Below are 19,803 nucleotides of genomic sequence, written 5' to 3'. Positions count from 1 at the left end.
GTGGAAAGCGTCTTTTCGATCAATAGTGTTCGAAATTTCGCTTCGAACTTGACAATCGACTTCTCCGGGGGATCAAGTTTGTTTACATTTCATGTAACGAACACGGAATATCTCCAAACGTGTTTCCAAACTTGTCAGTCACCAAGACACGGTATAAGAACGACTCTTTATATTTGACATCAAACATGGGAGACAAAAGAACTAAACACCAATAAAACATCATGTGCAATTCAGGGCTCAGTCTGTGCATGGCATTGACAGTAAATTGGGTAAATGGCCCCCAATTTCTTACAGTAATTCCAACTAAGATACATATGTTTAGCTGGAATTATTTCCCAAATGAATCCAGATATTGTGCACATCAACTTCATTTGTCTGATTTTTAATCAAAGAAACAAAAAAGGACTAAACCATCACATCCGACTCAGAGTTGTATCCTTTTGTGACAATGAAAGTAATCGAGATGTCTCCCAACAGTTCCAACTAAGAGACGAGTATGGTAGAGACATGTTATGTTATATTTTTGAGTTAGAAGAGTTTAAAGACAGGACACATACAGGATGGCAAGTCCAACAAAGCAGATTACATGTATATTGATGAGAGCACATGATAATACAGGCAACTGCTGCTCACTATGTGGGCTCACAGAATCATTCCAAAAGCTGAATTGTTGATATAAAACATCTTGATCACTACAACAGAAATAAACTTTCAATTGGATGGAATAGTTTTTTACATTAACTTTAAAACTCTACTTTTTAACCTGACAGAGCAGAGAACATGTCTAAAGTATTGTCAAATGTTTGCAATTGAGAAATCCTTTTTTTGTTTGTTCAATCTTGGTGCTAGGGTAATTAGAAATCATCCGTATTGCTGGTTGCTGTATGCTCTCCAGATATCACAAAACAGTGGTTTTTTAACAATATTTATTTTTCACGATTAAAAAAAAAAATGAACCTTACCTTCAGAGCATGTAAATTAGGATTAAAGCATTTGGGAAGCAGATGCCAAATAAAGTGTGTGAAACAAAGGGTGTGAAATACTTCAACTTTTGCAACAAAACACAGAATACTTAATGAGAGGCAGCTGAAAATAACAAATTGGAAAAGCTCCACTTCTGTTCTCTTGGTAATTTTTGCATAAATTCTGGCATCTTGTGGAGGAGCTTAATCCTTTTTTGAGAATAATTTGTGGCGGTTGCCATGATAACTGCCTAAAATAGAATGCATTAACAGGTCCCTAATGATTCCAAATGCATAGACAGAACTGATACACTGAGTGTTGCCATGGCTGCAAACAACATAAGTCACATGGAGACTGGAATGGAAGTGGGAAATTCCATGGGAGTTTTACATCCAGAAGTTTACTCTTTTCAATATTGTTTAAAGCAAGTTACATGAAGAGGACCAGAAGAGTGAGTTTCTATCCAATCTGAGAAGCTTCTGGGTGTTTAACTTCAGTATCAAATACATGAACTTAGAGAAATGTGGAATAAAGACTCATGGGTGGCATGATTCCATCAATGGAACTGATTTCATCTGTTTTCTCTCCTGCATTATATTACACAATTACAAACCACAAATACAACCAAATCTTTTTGAGAAGACTGAACAGTAGCTAGAAATTTTGGTAACAAATTTCACAGATGTGAATGGATTTTTGCTGTATTAATTCTGAGTCACATTAATGCCCTCGAGGAATATCTCACCAAAAGTTTGAGCCTGTCAAAACTGTATGTGCCTCAAAAATTCACAGAAATGCTGTCAAAATTTTGTAGTGGTCAAGAATTTGTAGAAAAGCTAGGAATTTTGGCAAATTTTGTAAACAAGTGTCTGCATTACTTTTGCACAATACTGTAGTCTTTTTACCGAGTCAAATGCATGAGATTTTCTTCTCTTCATTACTGAAATTTCTGAAAATGGTCCAACAATTTCTTGCAGCATGCTGAAATTTTTTTTGTATGCACATTATTACACTGATAGACCAAGGAAGTGTGGTCTTTATTTGCTGAAATGCATGTACTCATACATGTTGGTTTAAATTTACCTCGTAATTAAACTTCTCGTAATTAAACTGCAACTAATTTCAATTTGAGCTTATGATTCTCACTGTACGGGAGGCATAATTATAAAATCAAGCATGTCTATCAGATCCCATGTTTGTAGCTTGTAAAGGTAGTGTAGCATATAAAAGCCTGTTACTCTAATCCAGTAACAGGCTTTACTCTTAATCTTGTATGACATGAAAGTGATTTCATTTATTTGCAGGACAAACATCTCAATTATTACACTTCAGGCAAATAATTGATGAAATCCTTTGACTCCTAAGAGTGACTAGCATCTAATTTCTCCCAACAATATCCCACCTGAATCACACATAAAGGTCATGAGAATAAAGGAAATGATCACCAACTGAAGAAGGTCTTGATGATTAGCCCTTTAATCCCTAAGAGTGATTGGCTTCTAATTTCTCATTACAGTTTCACCCTTGAATCAAATGTCAAGGTGATGAGAATAATAGAAATAGTCACCAATTTTAGAAGCTCCAGATTGTCAAACAATTTCTCCAAATCATTACCACTGGAAATATGGAGAGATCAGTGTTCAGAATATCAATATTATTGTTTGGGTGTAAAGGGTCAAACAAATTCCCCTTGTTAGTGTAACAGAGCGAACTAGGATTTGTGTGACTTAGAACTGTGTGACAATATGGTCATTTGGTTAAGGAATTTTTGTAGGATTTTGCAACTTTAGTCTTTGAAATGGGAGCCCTTTTTGGCGGTCTCATGTTTCATATATTCAGAGATTTTTGCTTCTGTCTCGTGTACTTGAAGTCTAACAAACTGTAAACCTCATTTACAGAAAAAACGCCCTTGGGTTTTGAGAAGAATTTGAGATTTGCTCTAGTATTTCTTTATTTACCCACTGCTACATCAGCACCTTGGGAAATGATTAGAGAAGAGTATAGAGAGTATGCATACTGATGCTGTGTTGTAAAGGGTTAATCCCTTACATCTCATTGGAACAATTTTTTTTATACAGCTACTTTTAGGGGTAAGAGAATCATGTTAGGACTCAAGATCTCAGTGGAATCCTTACCATGCAAGGGATGTTTTCTGTGGATGACAAGACAGAATGCAAGGTAATACTGGTTCAGTTTTTCCTCTTTGGTATTTGCTTACTCCAAAAAATTATCATGTAAAAGTTTCTTTCCAGTGCGTGGCTTTCTTGATGTGACAGCCCTTAGAGTTTATTGATAACAGCTATACAGAGCTCTTTGAGTTCCTTACCTACAATTTTCTCTCTATAATTTTCATTTGACATGGTACTGTTCCAATTTATGTATTTTTATATTTTCCCTCACACTAATTATGCATTTGTATTTCTTAATCTTTTAATTTTCTCGTACTCACCTATTTAGCCCATGTTGTCCAGTGAAGTGCAGCAAACAAAATGGCTTGAAATTCACAATTTTTATTTTTTTACATGTAGCTTCAATATTCAGCACTAAAGTTCTCCTGTGATGTCTGGGCTATCAAAGGTAAAAATAATGTGATAACTGAATCATCTTGTAGGCCTGTGTAGTTTAATTTTTTACCATAATGAAAAAACCTGCTGAAGCAATACATATCACTTTCACTGTCTTTTGAAGGTTCTATCAAAAAATTATTAGACTTTCAACACTGGAAATTGAATGATATATTGATTGGTTATTATTTTACAACCAGCAAATAAAACAGTCACTTACCAGTACATGTAGAGTTTCAAAAAGAATGGAAGTTAATAGTTTAATAGGAGAACATATTTGTTATATGCATTCCATGCACAGTTACATCTTACTGTACATGTATATGTTGGTAGAAGTCAGGAGGTTGATAAAACCAACATGCATCACATACAGTACATGTATCTGACTTTGTGCCATTAGGCAGAGCCTGCATGCAAATTTAGAAAGAAGTTGATTTTCTTTCTTAATTCTTTACCGATCTCAAAACTTACATTTCTATCTACAAACATTACACTATCAATATTATTGATCCTAGCAGTATGTGGGGATGCGTGTCATATGCACTTCATAATAGACCTTGCTCACTGTAGAGTCTGGGGCTCAGTGGTAGAGTTTCTTTCCTAAAAATTACTATGTTAGCATGTAGAGTGGTATGTTGCTCGCATCAATCACATTGCTGCATTTGGGTATGTATCTCACACTAATCAGATTTCCGCATATGGGTATGTATCTTGCACCAATCAGATTGCTGCATTATGGTATTATCTTGCACCAATCATATCACAGCATTTGGATGTCGGTAATTGTGAAGAAGAGCTCCCCAAAAAACCTGTCGGCCGACTGTCGGTCAACTGTCGGCCGACAGTTGGTTGTCTGTCAGCCGACAGTCAGCCGACTGTCGGCCGTTTGTCGGCCGACAGTTGGCCGACAGACAGCCGACAGGTTTTACCCGAAATATAGGCTACCTGTCGGCTGACAGTGGACCGACAGTCGGCCGACTGTTGGTAATGTGTCAGTAGCTTGTCAGTAGCTTGTCCGTGAAACGTTAACACAAACCTTAATGTTTTCTCTTGGTTTTCGCTTGATACAACATCCAACATGTGTAATACATTGACAATTGACTTTCAAAATTTGGTGGCTCCTAAAGGAGCCGTTTTGTGAGTGGTGAAATATACAAGATACTTCACTCGTAGAATCGTGATTTTAGCGGCGCGCGCCTAAATCAATTATCGCATCACGCATCCAAGTCTAATTATCGAATTGTTGGGTATAGTAATTTATTACTCGACATAACGAGTAAAAAGATTCACAGTTGTATCATTTATTAAACTTGAAATTGGAAATAGCAATTCATCCCAAACCTGCAAGATAGAGGACGATGTTAGCAACACAAATGCACAAGGTAAACATCATTGTTACATACATAACATACCATAAGAGGCAGCGTTGCATTGTTGGGCGATTTGAACGAAAGTGTTTGTATTGATACGTAGCTTATGGTTATCAGAGTTTTTGGCCGAGTTTTCGATTAAATTATCTTCCAATGCAATTCTTAGATTGTCTGGTGTGTTGTAAATTATGCAAGTGATATATCCTATACGCATCTGATAACAACATTTTGGAAGAAACGTTTCTTTACATACTTTCAACTTTGCCGTCGATCGGTAAGTAGGTGAAGTCTGTGGAGTCATACATCACCATTACAGATTGTTATGTCACGTTAACTGTTCGTTTTTAACACAATATTTCTTTTTTCTTAACCTGTCGGTAACCTGTTGGTTAGCTGTCGGTAGACTGTCGGTAACTTGTCGGCCGACAGTTAACCGACAGTCGGCCGACAGGTTTTTTGGGGAGCTCTTCTTCACAATTACCTGGATGTCTTGCACCAGTCATGGTGTTTGGGAATTGTTTCCTTGGAAATGATGTCATGGAATCAGGGGGCTGTGCACAAGGAATGACATTTGAAAAAGGGTGACCATAAATTTTGGGCTCATTTGATTAGTTTAATGGTTTTTGGCCTTCACAAAAGCCTCATCAATTGAGATTGAGATTTATCTGGATATAAAAGGTTTGCATTTAACCTTTTTGTATCATTTTTAAGCTAAAGTGTGTTTTTTGCTGCCTTTTTACTCACAACTCACCCACCAAACAACTGATATTCCATTGTGTACCATGAAAACAACACCCAAAGTCCAATGAGAAAACACCTAATCTTGTACTACATGAACATTATGCAATTTTTTATGTGTTTGAATTGTATTCTACCAATCAAATTTGGTTTTGCCAAATTAATTTTTGCTCCATCATGTGTCATTTCCTTATAACCAAACTGTATTTAATCAGGTATTCTACAATATATCTTTGGTTCAGGTCTATTGGAAATACAGCAGAGTTTCACTTTGCTTTTCATGGTAAAATTATGTAGAATTATATTTTTGGGGCAAAAATAGGTGAATAATTTTGATTTTCTTTCTGTTTGAGCAACAGCAGTAAGCATAGTCTCTTTCACAACTGTTATTTGGTCTCATCATGCATTGCGCTCTCTCTCCAATGGGGAATATATGGTGTTGTGTGACGAGACCAAACAAACTTTTAAATAATTTTTTAAGACTTCTTGTTTTACTCTGGTAGGACTTTGACATCACCAGTGTAGCCTCTACATCACAAGACAGCCAAGAAAACAGGAAGCTGAGAGTCACTTTGTTAAGCAGAGAGTGGAGATCATCAACTGATGGAGACTTGTCAACCATTAACAGAGAGCTAGCCATACTGCTAGCTAAACACTCTAATCTCGAAGTTAGTGTCTTTCTTCTACAATGTGACGAAGAAGACAGGAAAAATGCAGCAAGTCACCATGTGCAGCTTGTTAAAGCGAAAAAAGTGATTGGTTGCAATCCAGTTGACTGGCTGAGTAATGTCCCACATGGACATGTCATGGATTTTGTAGTAGGACATGGAGTAAGTCTTGGCAGACAAGTGCAGGTCATTAGAAAACGTCACCACTGCAAATGGATCCAGGTTGTTCACACTGCCTCAGAAGAACTTGGAATGTACAAAAACATTTGGCAAGGTGAACAACTGCACAAAATAGAAGTAGAATTGTGTGAGATGGCTGATCAAATTGTAGCAATTGGACCCAAGCTGACAGATGCTTACAAGGGTTACCTTCGTGGTAGTAAAAAAGAGCAAAATGTATTTAATCTCACTCCAAGCATTTTCTCTGAATTTTTGAAAGTGGAGCAAGCCCCTGAAGAAAGAAGAACTTTCAGTGTTCTTGTCATTGGAAGTGGTGACAGCTGTGTAGATTTCATATTGAAAGGTTTTGACCTTGCCGCTCAAGCAGTTGCAGAGTTGAAAGATAAGTCCTACAAACTCAAGTTTGTTGGTGCACCAAGGGGGAAAGAAGATGAAATAGCAGATAAGTTGCTCCAACACGGTATTGATCGTAATCAGCTAATTGTCCGCAGCTTCAGTGACAGTAGAGAAGTATTAGCTAACTTATTCTGTGAGTCAGATCTTGCCATAATGCCATCCAAGACTGAAGGATTTGGAGTCAGTGCTCTTGAAGCCTTATCTGCTGGTTTGCCTTTACTTGTCAGTGGTAATTCTGGACTTGGAGAAGCTCTGAAGGAGGTACCTTTAGGATCACAGTGTGTGGTTGACTCTGAAGATCCAAAAGAGTGGGCAAAAAAAATCAAGGTGGTACAACAGACAAAGAGGGAGGTGCGACTTTCAGAATCAAGGTTTCTACGTGAAAATTATCAGGAAAAGTACAGCTGGAAAAAGCCCATTAGACGTCTTGTGGAGAGGATGTACAGTCTCACATTTGGTAAGCAAGCCTGTGCATTGGTTTTTTGGGAAATAATTTTAATTAAGACAAGTGATTTAATTGATACCAAGTACATGTACTCTTAATCAAAAAAGTAAAAAAAAAAAAAATGATGAAAATGAAAGTTTTAGCCTGATCAGGAACAGGAATACTTGGAAAAGAAAAATTATGAGCTGCACATGAAGAGAGAATAAATGCAAATGAGTGTCCACTGAATTCTTCAGATCCACTGAGCTGTAGTTGTAACTGCAGTAGTTGTTTTAAAGTAGATGTACATACTTGTACAGAAGCAATTAGATGAGGTTCTTCTGAGAAAGTTGAAGCTTTTTGTACCAGAAGATGGTGAAAGACAGAGGTAAATTTGATATTTACCCTTCTGAGGCCATTACCTTGCTTAAGAACTAATTTTCCTGTGGACTCAGTATGATCTGTTGCTATTTTTGAAAGGAAAACACAAACAGACCATTAATTAAGTGAATTGTTAGTTAATAAATACTGAATGTCAAAAGAAGCATGTTCTATTGGTTAGTTTGTGATTGTGCACCATGATAATTAGGAAGCAAACCCGTCATTGCAGATAAGAGGCCAGCCTCTATTATGTTAGATTCATGATCACTATTCTAAGCAATTCAGGGAAAAACTGATAAACTATCATCACCTCTGAGGTAATATTAAGATGTTCAATGATGTCAATTTTCTTGTTAATTTTCAAATGAGAACTGAGAAACTATAGTCACCTTGGAAGTAATATTAGGATGTTAAATGAAGTAAAATTTTTTGTTTATTTTTGAATGAGTCCCAAACTTGTATGCCTTGGAAAGCTTACCAGTGGGCCATGATATTTTTAAAAATCATTCTTTTGTCCTTCGCGGGACTAAGAGCTGTAGTTTACTGATGTTGTGTCTCTTTTTGCTCTAAAAGGCTCCTCTGGTGATCACTCATTTCATTCATCCATGGAATATGGACAGTTTCCTTTCCCTTCAACCTCAGTGTCTCAAGACAACCTTTTTCAAGAGAGAAGTTACTCTCAAAGTAAGCAAAATTTATGGTGAAGTGTTGTTACTACACCTTTCAGTTTTCCATGTAAAGCAAAGTTTATTATTGTTATTATTATTACTCTTATTGTATTTCCTAATGTGATTTGTTATATGGTACAACAAAGAAAGTCGATGACACAATATGGAAACAAATCAATTACAAATTACCACAATGCTACAATTTCACATTACCTTCGCCTTAGCCTCAATCACACTGTCTTCATGTGCAGTGGCGGTCATTAGTCAACAGTGGTCCGTAACATTGCTGTTACCCTCTGACTTCATAGATTTTATGATTTTTTTTTTTGCTGAGACACTTTTGACAGGTGACCCCCAAAGTAACCAATGCAAGCACTCATGAAAGGGTTAGGGGCACTTTCCAGCAGAGTTTATATACTAGGCAGGGGAAAAGGAGGTTGGGGCAAAGGGATAAAGTGTCCAGTTTAGATTTTGTATAGGGGATTTTTTATGATCTTTGTAGCTTTTAACATGGATATAAAGCCATTGTCTCTGTTCTAATCTTATGGTTAGCTTGTAGAGTCTTAGTTCAGAATTAGGGCTCATGACTACGTTGAGTTGCAGAAATTTGCCAGCTGTGACATTAGTATATTCTGCTCTGTATCTGAGAGGTGTTTAGCCAATGTGAAAGCCCTGTACACCTAAGACATCCACCTGACATTTAAGTGTGGTGGTAGTTCCTGTACATCTCCAAAACAGATTGTCACTGGTTTCAATAAAAGCCAGCTACCAACAGTCTACCACTCTTAAAAGACCCCCCCTACCACTGTCTGCTTAGCCTGCAAAGAGGTTCTCACGTTTGGGTATAGTGCTGCTCATAAGAGTGCTTACTTTCTGCCTTTTTTGCCTAAAAACAGGCTCTTGTGTTTGGGTCTCCTGTATCCTGTAAGACCCTTCAGTGAATAAATACTTGATGTTCAAAGAAGCATATTCTAATTGGTCAATTTGTTATTGTGCGCCATTAGGTTTAGGAAGCAGACCCTTAATTGCACCTGAAGATACGAGGCCAGCCTCAACAATGCCAGGTGATGACTATTCCAAACAATTCAGGAGAGAACTGTTAAACTATCATCACCTTGAAGTTAATATTAAGATGCTAAAAGATGTAAATCTTTTTTTTTTCATTTCTAAATGAGTCCCTAACTTGTATGCCCTGGAAAGCTTAGCAGTGGGCCATGATATTTTTAAAAATCATTCCTTTGTCCTTCCCAGGACAAAGAGCTGTAGTCAACTGATGTTGTGTCTCTTTTTGCTCTAAAAGGCTCCTCTAGATCTGGTGATCACTCATTTCATTCATCCATGGAATATGGACAGTTTCCTTTTCCTTCAACCTCAGTGTCTCAAGACAACCTTTTTCAAGAAAGATGTCACTCTCAAAGTAAGTGAAATTTATGGTGAAGTGTTATTACTACAACTTTCAGTTTTTCATTTAAAACAAAGTTCATTAATGTTATTGTTATTATTATTACTTTTATTGTATTCCTATCATTATTAATAATGCTTTGTTTTAAAAGACATTAACTGTGCAGTTTTTAAGTATTAATTACTTTTTAAGTATTAAGTTTTTAATTTTATATCATTTAAAGAAATGTTCCCAAACACTCACACTATGAACTGTAGTTTTATGAAAATTCCATGAATTTCATGTGAAAAACCCATGAAGATCATTTCATGGCCCATGAATACTGCAAAATTAAATTTCATGGGGTTATTTTTAGCCCTGAATTTTCCATGAATTAGGGGAATTTTTTTCATGACCCATGAATTTCTTCAAAGTCTATTTTTATGACCCATTGATTTGCCATGAAAGTCATCAGAATTAATTTCATGACCCATGAATTTCTTTATATGCCTACTTTCATGACCCATGAATTTCTTAAAAGTCTACTTTCATGACCCATTAGTTTCCCCAGAAAGTCATCAGAATGAATTTCATGCCCATGAATTGCAATCAAACAGCATTTCATGGGCTAACAATTTATTTGTTTTGGGAGAACAAAATTAATGGGCCATGAATATTCCCTGAAATCTGTTGCCCATGAATTTCATTGATGAATTCATAGGCCATTAAAAGTGGTAATAATGAATTCATCACAGTCACTGATTTATCAACGAGCTGACTTTCATGATCCGTGGAACTAACTTGTTATAAATTTATGCACTGATGGAATTTTGGTGTACAGCGCGAAAACCGTCGAATGAAAATGTCCCTAAACATCTTAAGTGGCCTTTGTTAACGTAAAATGTACAGGAAATCACAAAACAATGACTAAAAACAATGGATCTTCAATTTGCTCCTTTGTTGAGACAAATAGGGCTGGAGGCAATGACCCAGATGTTTGATCCTCACTTTGATTTTTTGGGGCCTTTTTGCCTTCGCCATGCCTGGACGACTTTGTTGAATTTTTTCTGCCTCACTGCTGGCTTTGATTGTTAGCTATGACTCTGGAAACCTGTTCAAGGCCTTCTCTTACATTCTTACGGCTGAGGAATCTTCTAGGGCTTTTCCAGTAAGGCACCTGCAGAGTACAGATGCTTAAGTTGCACAGCAATAGTACGCATTGCATCTACACGAAATGTGGAACAAAACAATGAAAAATCAATCACTTTGTCACCTCAATTTGGAACTTTGAATAGTGTGCAAATGTAACCTGAAAAATGCTATTTTTACCTCGTTCATAGAGTCGCCGGTTAACAGAGTCAGGCCATCTTCTCAGTCGGGATGAAACGTTACCTTCATGTATTCATTGAGATCGCCTTCTACAACATCGTTGTTGATTTCGTGATCGCTTTCACAGGAATCACTGTCGATGTCAGCTCTGACTTTCTTGGACTCTGATGTCCTGTCGATTGTTACTTGCTTCGAATTCCAAATACCGAACAGCTTTTTGTGCTGCTTTATTTTGTAAGATTACAGACGCAGCAACGAGACCTCTTCGGAGTCATTTCGTAACGTCGAACACGATAACCTGTGAGGTCACTATGTGACCGCTGACCTATGATGGCTGCGATGACCTAAGGTCACCACGTGAAAGTACACGTGATTTACGAAGAAGTGGCGGTTTTTTTCGTACCTCGAACGGAATGGTTCCATTCCAATTGCATTTCTCGTAGTGTTTGTGTAGCAGTCTCTTTTTTTCCAGATCAACGCAATGGACCGTCTGAAAAGTTTTTTTCAAAGAGGTTTCCTCAAGATGAAGTTATCGACATGTATTACAACGTGAAGGGGTAAGTTCAAGCTTGGTCATCTTATTACGCGTAAACATCGGAGCGCGCGCGCTAACTATTGATTTAACTTGAAAATTTTTATTCTGTGATCATCTGGCGAAACATCACAAGAGTTTGTATGGAAATACCTACGACCGTTCTTAGGAATAAAAAATACAGTCAAATTCTGAATACGAAATACCTCACCTCACTTCCATAGTGCGTCGCTTAGTATCTGACGGCTTCATGTTGAAAAGAACCTGTTTTGGCGAGTTATCCATTTCTAGGTTTACTACGTACATAAGAAAGGCTCTTAGATAACTGATGATGTGCTCCCTTTATTTTGCAAACAGTGAAGAGTGTTGGTCTACAAAACTGATGAAAGGAAATGCACACTTGCTAAAGCAGCCTATCTTGGTCCAAACGATGATGAAGATGCAAATAGTAATGATAACCGAAAGAAGGATGGCACATTCAGGTGGCCAAAACAGAGAGACACTGACATAGTCAGCCATAGATATATCTTCACACATGCAAGAGTGCAGAAAGTTGGTAATTGTTTTGTTGTTAGTTACCTTGAGAGTATTGATCACAAGTGTAAAACATATCAAGAAATTTACATGAATGCTGTTACATAAATAGACATTATAATAACTGTCCATAACATTTTACACATGATATTAGACGAAGGAAAAGATATTTGAAGTTTAGACAAAAATACATCAAGCCAGTGAGTATATTTTCAATAATTTCGTCCAAATATTTTTCACATCAAATTTATTATATACCTTCAGAAATATAGGAGCAGAATCTGTCTCCACAAGGAAAATCAGTGATATCAAAATAGAGCTAAAAATCATTAACATCTTAATTTTATGCAGAAAATTTCATACCAATTTTTTTTATTTAAGAAAGTGTAAACCGAATTATCACAATTTTGGAATCCTAAAGTAATATTTATGTACAGCTGGTGAAACAAAATAAACTATCAGAGAATCCAAACTTCTGGTCATGTCTTTCATGTGTGTGTGCTTGTACAACAGGACCAAGAAGTTTCCCAGATAGGTTAGTTCTTCAGTGTATAATTTAAGTGATAGTGTATGTATTACAGTTATGGTATACTGCAAGCTATACACTGTAGTACAGTCTTTGGTACAAGAAAAGTGAAGAATTTTTAATTCCAAATTCATAGGGTTTTCAAAGAATTTTCATGGTGCTTGCATATTCCTAACAACCCCATGAAAACTAACTGGCAATTAACTTTCATGTGCCATGAAAAAACCATGTAGAGGCCATGAAAATTCAAGGAAAATTTTCATGGTCAATGAATTTTTAACATATTCACAGGATATTCATGGGTCATGATTTGCTGCAACCCATTAAAAACTAGTGAACTTTGACACCATGAAATTTTGGGCTTGAAATTCATGGGTTTCTCAGTACCTTTGAAAAGGCCATGAAATGCCATTTTCATGGGTATTTCATGGCTTCTAGGTCACTTTACTCAATATTTCATGGGTCGTGAATATGGAAATTTTCACAGGTTTTTCATGGGATTTTTCAGGTCTTTTTCATGGCACCTAGACCATGAAAATGTCATTGATTTAACCATGAATATCCTGTGAAAAATCTGTGAATTTACAATGAATTATTTCACAAGATTTTCATGGGTTTTGAGTTCATAGTGTCAGCAATTGGCAGAAAAGGGAACATATGAAACTGTTCACCACAGGACCAGTGTTTATGTGGATTGTTATATGGCCAACAAAGAAAGTAGAGGACACAATATGAAATAAATCAAGGGCAAATTAATACAGTATTCTAACTGGCTAATTTGTTATTGCGTACTGTTACATTTAGGAGGAAGACCTGTTATTGCAACCAGAGATAAGAGGCCAGCCTTTCCTGTGTTAGGTGATCGAGATTCTAAACAATTTAGGGGAAAACTGATAGACTATCATCACTCTAAAGGTAATATTAAGATGTTCAATGATGTCAATTTTTCTTGTTCATTTTCAAATGACTCCCAAATTTGCATGCCTAGGAAAGCTTACAAGTGGACCATGATATTTTTAAAAATCATTATTTTGTCTTTCCCAGGACAAAGAGCTGTAGCTAACTGATATTGTGTCTCTTTTTTAAAAGGCTCCTCTGGTGATAACTCATCTCATCCATCCATGGAATATGGACAGTTTACTTTCCCTTCAACCACAGTGCCTCAAGACAACCTTTTTCAAGAGAGAAGTCACTCTCAAAGTAAGTGAGATTTATGATGAAGTGTTATTACTAAACTTTTAAGTTTTTTATGTTAAGCAAAGTGTTTTATTATTACTATTACTTTTATTGTATTTTTATTATTATAATGGTTCGTTTTCAGAGACATAAACTGTGCAGTATTTGTTAATGGTTAAGTTTGTATCTTTTAAAGAAATGTTGCAAAACACTGAGGAATTTGTCCAAAAGGGAACATATAAAACTGTTTGCCACGGGACCAGTGTTAATGTTATTTGCTATATGGCACAACAAAGAAAGTAGAGGACACAATATGGAAACAAATCAAGTGCAAATGACCACAACGCTACAATTTCACGTTACCTTCACCCTACCCTCAATCACGCTGTGTCTACATGCAAGGGCGGTCATCGGTCAACAGAGGCCGGTAACATTGCTCTCTTACTCTCTGATGTCATAGATTTTATAATTTTTTTTTTTTCACCTAGTTACTTTTGACATGTGACCCCAAAGTAACCAATGCAAGCACTCGTGAAAGGATTAGGGGCACTTTCCAAATGAGGTTATATAGGCAGGGAAAAAAGGAGGTTGGGGCTAAGGGATGGAGTGTTTTTTTTGTACGATTCTCTTAGCTTTTAATTGAGGTAGAAAGTGATTCTCTCTGTTCTGTCCCTTGGTTAGCTTGTAGAGTCTTAATTCAGAATTGATGCTCCTGACTGGGTTGAGTTGCACAAATTTGCCAGCTGTGACAGTAGTATTCTGCTCTGTTTCTGAAAGCTGTTTAGCCAAAGTGAAAGCCCTGTACACTCAAGACATCCACCTGACATTTAAGTGTGGTAGCAGTTCCTGTACATCTCCAAAACTGATTGTCACTGGTTTCAATAAAAGCCAGCTAATAAAGCTATATACTGATTGTCACTGGTTTTAAAAAAACCAGTTACCAACAGTCTACCACTTTTAAAAGACTCCCCTATCACTGTCTGCTTAGCCTGCAAAGAGGCTCTCATGTTTGGGTATAGTGCTGCTCATAAGAGTGCTTGCTGCTGTCTTTTTTGCCTGAAAACAGGCTCTTGTGTTTGGGTCTTCCGCGCCCTGTGAGACACTTCAGTGTTTAAATACTTGATGTTCAAAGAAGCATATTCTAATTGGCTATTTTATTATTGTTCGCCATTAGGTTTAGGAAGCAGACCCTTTATTGCACCTGGAGATACGAGGCCAGCCTCTACAATGCCAGGTGATGACTATTCCAAACAATTCAGGAGAGAACTGTTAAACTATCATCACCTTGAAGTTAATATTAAGATGTTAAATGAAGTAAATTTTTTGTTCATTTCTAAATGAGTCGCAAACTTGTATGCCCTGGAAAGCTTAGCAGTGGGCCATGATATTTTTAAAGAATCATTCCTTTGTCCCGGGACAAAGAGCTGTATTTAACTGATGTTATGTCTCTTTTTTCTCTAAAAGGCTCCTCTGGTGATCACTCATTTCATTCACCCATGGAATATGGACAGTTTCCTTTCCCTTCAACCTCAGTGTCTCAAGACAACCTTTTTCAAGAGAGAAGTTACTCTCAAAGTAGGCACAATTGATGGTGAAGTGTTATTACTACACCTTTCAGTTTTCCATGTTTTGTGTCATTCCTTTGTCCTTCCTTTGTCCTTCCCAGGACAAAGAGCTGTAGTTAACTGATGTTGTGTCTCTTTTTGCCCTAAAAGGCTCCTCTGGTGATCACTCATTTCATTCATCTATGGAATATGGATGGTTTCCTTTCCCTTCAACCTCAGTGCCTCAAGACAACCTTTTCCAAGAGAGAAGTTACTCTCAAAGTAAGTGAGATTTATGGTGAAGTGTTATTACTACACCTTTCAGGTTTTCATGTAAAGTAAAGCTTATTATTGTTATTATTATTACTATTATTGTATTTCCTATTATTATAATGCTAATAAAGGGAACGTATAATACTGTTTGCCACAGGACCAGTGTGAATGTGATTTGTTATATGGTACAACAAAGAAAGTAGAGGACACAATATGGAAACAAATCAATTACAAATTACCACAATGCTACAATTTCACATTACCTTCACCTTAGCCTCAATCACACTGTCTTCATGTGCAGTGGCAGTCATTAGTCAACAGTGGCCTGTAACATTGCTGTTACCCTCAGACGTCATAGATTTTATGATTTTTTTTTGCTGAGATACTTTTGACAGGTGACCCCAAAGTAACCAATACAAGCACTCATGAAAGGGTTAGGGGCACTTTCCAGCAGAGTTTATGCAGGCAGGGGAAAAGGGGGTTGGGGCTAAGGGATGGAGTGTCCAGTTTAGACTTTGTATAGGGGATTTTTTATGATCTTCATAGCTTTTAACAAAGGTATAAAGCCATTATCTCTGTTCTAACCCTATGGTTAGCTTGTAGAGTCTTAGGTCAGAATTAGGGCTCATGACTAGGTTGAGTTGCAGAAATTTGCCAGCTGTGACATTAGTATATTCTGCTCTGTATCTGAGAGGTATTTAGCCAATGTGAAAGCCCTGTACACCTAAGACATCCACCTGACATTAAAGTGTGGTGGCAGTTCCTGTACATCTCCAAACCTGATTGTCACTGGTTTCAATAAAAGCCAGCTACCAACAATCTACCACTCTTAAAAGACCCCCCCCCCCTACCACTGTCTGCTTAGCCTGCAAAGAGGCTCTCATGTTTGGGTATAGTGCTGCTCATAAGAGTGCTTACTTTCTGCCTTTCTTGCCTGAAAACAGGCACTTGTGTTTGGGTCTCCTGCGTCCTGTAAGACCCTTCAGTGAATAAATACTTGATGTTCAAAGAAGCATATTCTAATTGGTCAATTTGTTATTGTGCACCATTAGGTTTAGGAAGCAGACCCTTTATTGCACCTGGAGATACGAGGCCAGCCACTACAATTCCAGGTGATGACTATTCCAAACAATTCAGGAGAGAACTGTTAAACTATCATCACCTTGAAGTTAATATTAAGATGCTAAATGATGTAAATCTTTTTTTTCATTTCTAAATGAGTCCCAAACTTGTATGCCCTGGAAAGCTTAGCAGTGGGCCATGATATTTTTTAAAAATCATTCCTTTGTCCTTCCCAGGACAAAGAGCTGTATTTAACTGATGTTGTGTCTCTTTTTGCTCTAAAAGGCTCTTCTGGTGATCACTCATTTCATTTATCCATGGAATATGGACGGTTTCCTTTCCCTTCAACCTCAGTGCCTCAAGACAAGCTTTTTCAAGAGAGAAGTCACTCTCAAAGTAAGTGAGGTTTATGGTGAAGTGTTAATACTACAACTTTCAGTTTTTCATTTAAAACAAAGTTCATTAGTGTTATTGTTATTATTTATACTTTTATTGTATTTCCTATCATTATTAATGTGTCTTTTTTTTTTCTCTAAAAGGCTCCTCTGGTGATCACTCATTTCATTCATCCATGGAATATGGACAGTTTCCTTTCCTTTCAACCTCAGTGCCTCAAGACAACCTTTTTCAAGAGAGAAGTCACTCTCAAAGTAAGTGAGATTTATGGTGAAGTGTTATTACTACAACTTTCAGGTTTTCGTGTAAAGTAAAGTTTATTATTGTTATCATTATTACTATTATTGTATTTCCTATTATTATAATGCTTTGTTTTCAGAGATATAAACTGTGCAGTATTTGTAAATGGTTAAGTTTATATCTTCTAAAGAAATGTTCCAAAACACTGAGGAATTTGTCCAAAAGGGAACACATAAAAATGTTTGCCACAGGACCAGTGTTAATGTGATTTGTTTTATGGCACAACAAAGAAAGTCGAGGACATGATATGGAAACAAATCAAGTGCAAATTACCACAATGCTACAATTTCACATTACCTTTTTAGGTTTAGGAAGGAGACCCTTTTTTGCACCTGGAGATACGAGGCCAGCCTCTACAATGCCAGGTGATGACTATTCCAAACAATTCAGGAGAGAACTGTTACAATATCATCACCTTGAAGTTAATATTAAGATGTTAAATGAAGTAAATTTTTTTTGTTTATTTCTAAATGAGTCCCAAACTTGTATGCCCTGGAAAGCTTAGCAGTGAACCATGATATTTTTAAAAATCATTCCTTTGTCCTTCCCAGGACAAAGTGCTGTATTTAACTGATGTTATGTCTCTTTTTCCTATTATTATAATGCTTTGTTTTCAGAGACATAAACTGTGCAGTATTTGTAAATGGTTAAGTTTGTATCTTGACATGTGACCCCAAAGTAACCAATGCAAGCACTCGTGAAAGGGTTAGGGGCACTTTCCAAACGAGTTTATATAGGCAGGGAAAAACAGGAGGTTGGGGCTAAGGGATGGAGTGTCAAGGTCAGGCTTAGTTTGGGTGATTTTTTGTACGATTCTCTTAGCTTTTAACTGAGGTAGAAAGTGATTCTCTCTGTTCTGACCCCTTGGTTAGCTTGTAGAGTCTTAATTCAGAATTGGGGCTCCTGACTGGGTTGAGTTGCAGAAATTTGCCAGCTGTGACAGTAGTATTCCGCCCTGTATCTGAAAGGTGTTTAGCCAAAATGAAAGCCCTGTACACTCAAGACATCCACCTGACATATAAGTGTGGTGGCAGTTTCTGTGCATCTCCAGAACTGTCACTGGTTTCAAAAAACCAGCTACCAACAGTCTACCACTCTCAAAAGGACCCCCCTATCACTGTCTGCTTAGCCTGCAAAGAGGCTCTCATGTTTGGGTATAGTGCTGCTCATAAGAGTGCTTGCTGCTGTCTTTTTTGCCTGATAACGGGCTCTTGTGTTTGGGTCTTCCGCGCCCTGTAAGACCCTTCAGTGCTTAAATACTTGATGTTCAAATAAGCATATTCTAATTGGTCAATTTGTTATTGTGCACCATTAGGTTTAGGAAGCAGACCTTTTATTGCACCTGGAGATACGAGGCCAGCCTCTACAATGCCAGGTGATGACTATTCCAAACAATTCAGGAGAGAACTGTTAAACTATCATCACCTTGAAGTTAATATTAAGATGTTAAATGAAGTAAATCTTTTTGTTCATTTCTAAATGAGTCGCAAACTTGTATGACCCGGAAAGCTTAGCAGTGGGCCATGATATTTTTTAAAAATCATTCCTTTGTCCTTCCCAGGACAAAGAGCTGTATTTAACTGATGTTGTGTCTCTTTTTCCTCGAAAAGGCTCCTCTGGTGATTACTCATTTCATTCATCCATGGAATATGGACAGTTTCCTTTCCCTTCAACCTCAGCGCCTCAAGACAACCTTTTTCAAGAGAGAAGTCACTCTCAAAGTAAGTGAAATTTATGGTGAAGTGTTATTACTACACCTTTCAGTTTTTCATGTAAAGCAAACTTTATTAATGTTACTATTATTGTATTTCTTTTTTTTATAATGGTTTGTTTTCAGAGACATAAACTGTACAGTTTTTGTGTATAGTTAATTTAATATATTTTATAGAAAGGTTTCAAACTACTCAGCAATTGGCAGAAAAGGGAACACATGAAACTGTTTGCCACGGGACCAGTGTTAATGCGATTTGTTATATGGCACAACGAAGAAAGTGCAGGACACAATATGGAAACAAATCAAGTGTAAATTACTAGAATGATACAATTTTACGTCACCTTCACCCTGCCCTCAATCACACTGTGTTCACGTACACTATCGGTCATTGCTCAACAATGGCCCGTTACATTGCTTTGTTATCCTCTGAAGTCATAGATTTTATAATTTTTTTCGCCCCCTCCCACCTTAACCCCCCTTCCCTCCGTATGTTGGTGATTCATATTACCTCGTTACTACGTAAGCTGTTACTGTAGTAATCAGCGCTTGTTGAATGAGTTGAGTATACTGCGACAATTATCGGATAAACGCCGTAACACACGTAACAACAAATTATTTACCTCACCCTTCAGTTTCGAATGGTAATTTTTTTTTTAAGACAATGAAAATCATGATATCCTACAA

The 19,803-nt window shown here is 37.1% G+C and overlaps 1 protein-coding gene across 4 annotated transcripts in view; it reads left to right on the top strand.

Annotated features, from left to right (window-relative positions):
• Positions 1-19,803, top strand: part of LOC131797565 (uncharacterized) — a 64,841-nt gene that overhangs the window by 40,036 nt on the left and 5,002 nt on the right. For 2 of the 4 annotated variants that reach the window (XM_066168508.1, XM_066168509.1), the window contains exons 20-28: positions 15,005-15,064; positions 15,295-15,405; positions 15,546-15,656; positions 16,700-16,759; positions 16,995-17,105; positions 17,249-17,359; positions 17,711-17,770; positions 18,721-18,780; positions 19,016-19,126. In XM_066168508.1, the coding sequence (XP_066024605.1) occupies positions 15,005-15,064; positions 15,295-15,405; positions 15,546-15,656; positions 16,700-16,759; positions 16,995-17,105; positions 17,249-17,359; positions 17,711-17,770; positions 18,721-18,780; positions 19,016-19,126 (795 nt within the window). Of the gene's footprint in view, positions 1-3,041; positions 3,142-3,491; positions 3,541-6,138; positions 7,337-8,257; positions 8,369-9,356; positions 9,417-9,652; positions 9,770-13,458; positions 13,570-13,743; positions 13,855-15,004; positions 15,065-15,294; positions 15,406-15,545; positions 15,657-16,699; positions 16,760-16,994; positions 17,106-17,248; positions 17,360-17,710; positions 17,771-18,720; positions 18,781-19,015; positions 19,127-19,803 lie in introns of all 4 variants that reach the window. The other 2 variants (XM_066168512.1, XM_066168510.1) reach the window with 2 other exon arrangements.

The sequence above is a fragment of the Pocillopora verrucosa genome, chromosome 6, assembly GCF_036669915.1.
Source record: "Pocillopora verrucosa isolate sample1 chromosome 6, ASM3666991v2, whole genome shotgun sequence".
Taxonomy (NCBI): domain Eukaryota; kingdom Metazoa; phylum Cnidaria; class Anthozoa; order Scleractinia; family Pocilloporidae; genus Pocillopora; species Pocillopora verrucosa.
The sequence above is the reverse complement of the archived record's forward strand: the minus strand, read 5'-3'. Positions and strand labels throughout refer to the sequence as shown.